Consider the following 8212-nt stretch of genomic DNA (forward strand, 5'->3'; position numbering starts at 1 on the left):
GCTGAACCACTCTCTCTTCTTGTTCTGGAATTGGCTGGAACTATAATATGCAGTGGCATCAATTTTCCTTCTGCCCTACATTATTAAACTGAAAAGATTCTCAAAAGCAAGAAGAAAACATAAATGCTGCACAGCACTTTGACAGTTTGTGCTAAGTCACGCAGCTTCCACATCCGAAATTAACACAGAAACTGAAGTAATTCAGAAATCTGAAGTTATTAATCTAAGTAACTATGCATCCTCTGAACTTTCACATATGCACACGCACACACTCTCACGTATCCTGAATGGTTTCCTCTGAAAGTACATCTAAATATGTTACCTTAAAGTTGTCTATCAGACATTGTTAAGTTAATCCCTAAGTACTGAAATTCTGTGGTAGACGAAAAGGTCCCAGAGTCATGAAACAAAACTGAAAATAATGGACCAATTTCTTTAATGAGATAGTAGTACAGATCACCCATGGAAAATACAGTGGTCATATAAAGGAGATTTTTTTCAACAAAGCCATTACAGAGAGACTAGGTTCCTGAGAGCCCTAGCTAATTAGAAGTTTTGCCAACTGGCACAGGATAAACCAAGTACAGGTAGGACAAGCTTGCCTTTGACTGAAAAGAGAGCATTAGAGAGTGCATTAGATTTGGATTAGCTGTACAGTAAATAGCATGATAGGTTTATTATAACTTAAGATTTAAGTGCCCATAGTCTGGACACCAAGGTAATTTTGCTATGGTATCTTAGTAAGATCCTAAGAATGTTATGATAAAATTGTACCTGTAGCAACGCTACAGTAATTAGCAAATCCAGAGGTATGGAAATGCAACTGCACTTAAATTTAATGAGCAGGACAAATACCACCAGTGCAGTGTATCCACTTGGCTCTACACTATCTGACAGTCATTCAAGACTCGGGGAAAAACTCTTTCACAAGATGCTACTGAGAACTTAAAGCCAATAATTGCAACCTAGTAAACATTTAAAAAAAAAAAAAAAAATGGAACTAAGCTTTTCTAAGATCCCTTCTTGAACATTTCAGATGAGAGAGGAAGTTTCAGTCGGCATCAGATTAAACAAACACCAGAAGACTCTAGCCATCTAGGCATAAAACTCCATTAAAAGCCGAAAAGGCCCTTTTATATTTCTTCATTTTGTTCAGCAATGTTGAACAGCTTTACCTATTTTGCCTTGGGAACACGACAGCTTTGATGACTGCAAATATAATCCAATTTAATTTTCTAAAATTATGTTTTTACATTTCCATCAAATCAGAAAAAAAAAAAAAAAAAAAAAAAAAAAAAAAAAAGAAAAAATCAGAACATGGAACTATGCAACACTACCATGTTGGAAGAGGAGGAGATAATCAACCCAACAGCATTTATCTTCTGTCTGTCAGCTGGATTTCATATCCACATAAGGCATTTTTTCCAGCTGAAGTTGCTGTCCTTCAGCCTCCCTGCTCTGTGCAAGAGTAACAGCTGGTAATGTAGCTTTACATTCTCATCCAAAAAATTGCAGAGTGAAAAAAATGGTACATTCATGAAGCTCATCAGCATAAAATAAACTGCTTACTGTGCAAAACACAGTCACATCAGAACTGTCAAAAAAAGGGTACTAATTATTGTAACTTGAAGGGGGAAAAAAGAAACTTCAAGGAATAACGTAATTTTACACCTGCCAGCTACACTCAAATGACAGAGTCTGTAAATTTTCAAAATACAGCACGCAGCTGCCCTTTTCTTTAGCACATAGGGATAGCTATCAGAGATATAGGTCGCAAAACGCTCCGTTGCTATGCTACTCTGGCAAAAATAGAAAGTTAAATGTAAGAACAGTCTGCTTACATAGTGTTCCAGCAAGCACCAATCAAACCACCAGTAGGGCAAATCCCACTTCCCTCTTCCGTTGAACTTATTTTCTACTGTGTTTATACTTGTATAATTCAATTTTTCCAAATATCATCCATGAAGAAAAATTTCCATTGCAAATTAAAGTAACGGGAAGGATTATTTTGTTGAGCGTCACTCAGTGACACTGTATGCATGAAGACGCCATATTACCTATGAACTACTTACTGTTCATATTTCCCTGTCTCTCTGTTGCATTACTACTTTCAAGTTCCATAAAAGTTATGGTTCAGTTTAGTGGAAGTTTAATAAATCCAAATCAGAACTTCAGATAACAGAAGAAGTTTGTCAAATTAGTTGTAGACTTTAAATGCTTTTCTTATATTTTAGGCCTGTCCCATGAGAGTTTACTAAAAATTTTCTCACTGAAACTGTAAACACTTTAATAAACTGACCACACATCAAAAAATTAAGGTAAATGAACAATACAGCCTTAGAAACTAACAAGAATTAATGGACAAAATAGCCCGTCCCTGAAGTAACTGAGATGTAAGTACCAAAGTAAGTCTCATGTAATGAAAAGAATCCCCTGGGAATTAGAATTTTTACTCCATTAGTACCAAACAAATTCCTCTTGATTAACTTAATCATACAGAATACCAAAGGAATTCATCATGATTAGTCACTAAATGCGAAGCACTGCCCTGGATTTAATCAGATTAACACCATTCTTAGAGAATGTTAAAGCCTCTGCTTACCCTCTGTGTCTACTCCTTTCCTGCCAGCCCTTCCAGCCATCTGCTTGTAAGTGAGAATGTCCAGCAGTTTGCCACCAAACACAGGAGTTCGTATAATTACCCGGCGTGCAGGCAAATTCACTCCAGATGAGAGCGTGGAAGTTGCTGCTAGGACTCTAATCAAGCCTTGTCGAAAGGCTGCTTCAATGATGTCCCGTTCATCAAAAGTCAGACCTGAGGAGATGAATTTTAGCAAACCTTGAGAATGCATTTAAGAGCTAGTAATACCAGTGTCAAGCAAGGGGAAGAGCAAACACATCTAATGAACATCTGCCATTCAGCGTCAGGAATAAGACTCACAACACTACCTCCACTGACTTCTTTTGAGCCATAAGGGAAGCAAAATTTCACCATTCACTTGGCAGTAGTAGTTAAAAACTAGCTTCTCTAAGGTGCTTGTACACATTGCAGCAAGATGAACAACCATCTACTACAAGCACTGCAAGTAAATAAATAAAGTCTCTGGCCACCATAAAAGTATTTCACGTTTACCTCTAACTGTAATTCAGTCATAAGCTACAGAAGGCTTTGAAAAGCAACTGGTAAATTGCTGGTAACTACAGGAAAAAGAACCCATATGACTTGATCATTACAGAATTCAAGACCAAGATATTCAGGAATACCTGCATGATGAAATGCCACTCCCCATGGCAAAGTACGTTGGAGTACAGAGTCCAGGCCTGAGACAGATCGCTTTAGCTGATCCAGAACCTCATCAATCCCTTCTCTGTCCACAACAACTGGGGCAAGGGCTGAGTTTTTTGCAGAACCTAGAGAGAGAAAATACTTTTATAGCTTCTGCTAAAATTAATTTTCATTAAAGGCACTGTGCATACTACAGTTTTCTGTTAACTACTTTTTTCTTACTCTCAGCCTGTTGCAAACTGTAGAATTCCCTGGCAACGATGTCTGCCAGCTTCTCACACCAGTTCTTGGATGGACAGAAAAGCAGGACTGAATGGCCATCACAAACAGTCTCATAACAGAGGCTCACAACATGGTCTTCATCTCCCTGAATTGAGACGAAATATTGTCAGCGCACTCTCACACTGAATGGGTTTGTAAATGCTGTCATTATTCTGTGTCACAGTAGGAATCTTCAAGTCAGAAGGAGGAGCAAACAAAGAAGATGGAGCACTGTTATCTTAGTTTCTGTCTTGCTTTAGGAAGTCCAAGCACTAATACGAGCACGCTGTTGAGGACAGCCCTAGACCTAACAATGCATAAATCCAAAGTTTGACATCTTGCTTTTAGAAATCTGTTTCAGAATGAAGGAAACACAGCGCACAAAAAAATCACTGCAACCTCCATGTCGTGGCTAACAACAGTGGGGAAGAAGTAGGAAGAGCCCCAAGGGAAAACATTCCTCTATAGTAACGAAGGAAGCCTTATTAACTAGGATATCTGAACTAAAAGCATGAGATGTAGTAGTCTGAGCATCTCCAATAAGATGCACCCAGCAAGCACTGCTGACCAAAGACTGCAAGCGTTCAGAGCACAGTCAGATGCTTTTATGGATACCTATATAGCTGTGCATGCAAAATCCTACTGTTTACAGCTTGCCTTAAGATCCTAAGAGACTTACAGCAACAGATCTGTTTTGCTTGGCTAAGCCAGATTCTCTTCCAGCAAGCAGGCCAAAGGAGAAAAAAAAAAAAATCAGCGTACATGAAGAAATCAAAAGCACTAAAATGCAAAGGAGAACAGGGGAGCAATGGCAGGAAATGCGTATACATGTCAAAGCAGAAAGGATTCAGTCAAATTCAGGAGAGGTGGTGAGGTCATCAAGTTCCCTTTCCTGGTCCAGTCTGAGGCACAGATCTGAAGTCTGGAGGTCCAGAGATAGACTTCAAGCACAGGAGGATCATCTGGTCATATAAAACAAGCCAATCCTTTTAAAGTGCTGAGTCATGAGCTGACTTTAGTTCTTCCTCTCACTTAGAGAATAGTACCTATGCAAAGCAAATACTTCAAAAAATAGCCAGAAAGGGAGGTGCAACATCCTCTTCTCAATATGACCACATAAAAGCAAGCTTCTAGATATCTTGTCACAAACATTACCTTTTGTTTCTAGGATCCTTTTTCCTTGCTGTGCCATCCTGCAACAGAACGTCTGCACACAGAAGAACTGGGTGCAAAACGTTCCAAAATACTGCTGTATTTCCACCCATATTGTCCAATGACTATACTGGCATTACACAGAGCAGCCGAAGGGACTGGGTAGATAATTCATCCTTCATAGAAATGGAACCTACAAGTAGGAAATGCAAATTTCCCATTTCTCCCCATCTGGTTCTTCCAAATCATTGTAGTACATTACCCTTAACGTGTCATATCCTTTTCAAGTGTGCCAAAGTACTACATACTGAAAACGGATTCAGAAGAATCAGGATAGACGTCTGCCCTCTAATCACTACAAAATTAGATCACTTAGCAGTGTAACATAGGCAGGTTCCATACCAATTTTAACGTAAATATATTCTCCCAATGATTAATGCAAATTTCTTGACCTAACTAGGAAATAAATATTATTTACCTCAATTTATGAAAGTAGATTCCAGGACACAAGAGAAAGTGGTAGGTAAGGGGAGAATCGAGTTCATTATGTCCGACAAGTGCTCAGAGGTAAGATAGCTGCAAAGTCAACTTTGTCTTCAAGTTAGATTCAAGAGACTTTAAGAACTTCCTGAGTCTGAATTTTTGTTTAAATCAGTAGAATACAAAAAAACTCTCTGTCCTTAGTTTGAGCATATAATCTATGAAGTAACCAATGAAGTCAGGAATGTCATCTCTTGAAAAAAAAATTAAAAATATACTGGTAGCTGTGTTTTTAATGTTAGCTGTACGAAAGGTGTATTCCCAAAGCCACCACTCAGGGTTTTGTTACCTTTGGCTGAAGCTTGGGCTGGAATTCTCGCACTAAATTCATGGAAGAGTCATAAATGTTGCTGCCAATTTTCACTTGCTCCTTGAGAGGCACAGGGCGGAAATCCGTACAGTATAGCTCTGCATCTAACCACGAGGCTAGGAGTCCCAAGTTCGGGAGGGTAGCACTCATGCCTACTATCTGTATCCCACCAAAACTGGGACTGGTCATCTTCACCTGTCTGGAAGTGATAAAAAGAAAATGAAAGTTACCGACAACACCAGCTACTGTTCTGGAAAACAGGATTCAGAAAAACTAACTCAATTTACTTCCTTCCAGAGTATAAAGTGCAAAGATAATTTTTTCAACTTCTTGAAAAAGAAACAAGCCTTTCTCTAAGCAAAAAAAATGTCAGGTTGTGCATTAGTAACAAAATAATTCCAACTTTTTATCATTTTAAACCTAAACTTTAAGCTTCCTCAGGTAACAAATTGGAAGTCACAAACTGAGACTTTAAAAAATAAAAATGTCTGACAAATTGATGGGAGGTCAAAAAGAGAGCGAACAGCCCAGTGGAGAAGGACTTGGGTACTGGTTGATGAAAAACGGGACCTGAGCCTACAATGTGCACTTGCAGCCCAGAAAGCCAACTGTATCCTGGGCTGCATCAAAAGCAGCACGGCCAGCAGGTCAAGGGAGGTGATTCTGTCCCTCTATTCTGCTCTAGTAAGACCCTACCTGGAGTACTGTGTCCAGCTCTGGAGTTCTCAGCACAGGAAAGACATGGGCCTATTGGGAGCAGGTCCAGAGGAGGGCCACAAAAACAATCAGAGGGACAGAGCACCTCCCTAGTGAGAACAGGCTGAGAGAGTTGGGGCTGTCCAGTCTGGAGAAGAGAAGACTCTGGGGAGACCTTATTGCGGTCTTTCAATATGTAAAGGGGGCTTATAAGAAAGATGGGGACAATCTTTTTAGCAGGGCCTGTTGCGACAGAAGAAGGGGTGATGGTTTTAAACTGAAAGAGGGGATATTCAGATTAGATATAAGGAAGAAATTTTTTACAGTGAGGGTGATGAAACACTGGAACAGGTTGCCCAGAGAGGTGGTAGATGCCCCATCCATGGCAACATTCAAGGTCATGTTAGATGGGGCTCTAGGCAATCTGATCTAATTGAAGATGTCCCTGCTTACTGCAGGGAGGTTGGACTAGATGGCCTTTGAATATCCCTTCCAAACCAAAGCATTCTATGATTCTATGAAACACCCTGAACCTTCTTAGAAGATCCTATTAATCCTGTCAAAGACAAGATAGAGGAAACAAAACTACCCAGAAGCTAGAGTAAAATAGGCCAGTCTGTGACAAGACAGAAATAAGGAAGATATGGAGAGGCATAGTCGCTAGTACAGCTCTGCCACCTGGGTTGTAGATTTCTCCCCCTAATGCAACTTCTGACCTTCAAGGATTAAAAACATTCCAGTTCCACACACTCTGACTGGGGAACAGAAAAATCTGCTGCAGAATTTTGTCTGGGTCTGCAAAAGTCTCATGGAAAAGGGTGGTCACCCACGCTGTCAACGGCCACCACAGAACATTCTCTTGGTGTGAAAACACAGCCTTATACTTCAGCGGGATGTCCAGGTAACCGCTTAAAAAGCTCTTAATGGTCATTCTGATAATCGGTCAGGCTGGACAGTGTTTAAAGAATTTGGATAAAGGTACTCCCATTAAATAACAGGAAAAAAAAAAAATCACAGACTTGGGAGGACAGATAAAACATGGTCTTCAACTCCAGGAATCTCAAGTGGATTCCAAAACTAAAACACAGCAGCCACCTCCTTCATGTCAGTAAGTGACAGAGGGAATCACTGTCAACTTGACCATGATGGAGAGACAGAGGATCTGGGCCCTAGCACCTACATGGTGAAAGCTGAAGCATTGCATCTTCCCAGGAACATTCCTTGATGCATCTGCCCCTTCTTCCCTGACGAATGTCTTCTCCTTCCTGTTTCTTTAATGCAAGGGAGGAAAACAGAGAGTGGACCTGCACCTGTGCTGCAGCTACACGATAAGGCAAGGTAAAAGGAGTGGTAAAGCTGCTCACGCTGCTCTGAAGTGTGCTGGTTTTCAGGACTTATGGGGAGAATTTGAGAAATAGTCCGAAGTGATTAGACCCAGAACACTGATGGATCCTGGAAATCAGGATTTTTTTTACTGGCTAAAATGGTCAGTGGAGAGCCAATACGGAAATGGCACTTCCCCCGAAACTAAATAGGTAGTCTGTGCTTAGCCCAGCACTGGTACAACTCACAAGACAGGAAGCAGCAAAGAAAGCTGGCGAAATCTGGCTTTTGGTGCTGAGGGAAGGGTTGATTTTTACTCTTCTCTCAACCTCACCAATAAAGATTAAAAAGATCAATACATCATGTCCTCCATTTGCTGTTGTTGGTTTGCAGGCACTATGGAACCACTGGGCAGTTTGTTGCTGGGGATCTAGACACTGAATTCAAAAAGTCTCTAAAACTCTTCTGAAACACCTAATTTGCTTCCCGGTGTTCAATCAGTTGTGCTAAAGACGAGGAACCATGCAACCTCTAGGCTACTGCATGTTACAAGCAAAACCAGAGGTCACCCTGAGCAGTGGTAACTAAGCAGCCTAGTGGCACATCCTCTTCAGTCTTCTGATCAATTCACCATTGACAAGTTA

The 8212-nt window shown here is 40.4% G+C and overlaps 1 protein-coding gene across 1 annotated transcript in view; it reads right to left on the reverse strand.

Moving 5' to 3' along the window:
• Nucleotides 1-8212, reverse strand: part of POLQ (polymerase (DNA directed), theta) — a gene marked incomplete at its 5' end in the record, with an annotated part of 49658 nt that overhangs the window by 33494 nt on the left and 7952 nt on the right. Inside the window, 4 exons of the mRNA XM_010142252.1 lie at nucleotides 2603-2815; nucleotides 3265-3411; nucleotides 3509-3653; nucleotides 5529-5748. Of these exons, the coding sequence (XP_010140554.1) occupies nucleotides 2603-2815; nucleotides 3265-3411; nucleotides 3509-3653; nucleotides 5529-5748 (725 nt within the window). The remainder of the gene's footprint in view (nucleotides 1-2602; nucleotides 2816-3264; nucleotides 3412-3508; nucleotides 3654-5528; nucleotides 5749-8212) is intronic.

The sequence above is a fragment of the Buceros rhinoceros genome, unplaced genomic scaffold, assembly GCF_000710305.1.
Source record: "Buceros rhinoceros silvestris isolate BGI_N320 unplaced genomic scaffold, ASM71030v1 scaffold3238, whole genome shotgun sequence".
NCBI lineage: Eukaryota > Metazoa > Chordata > Aves > Bucerotiformes > Bucerotidae > Buceros > Buceros rhinoceros.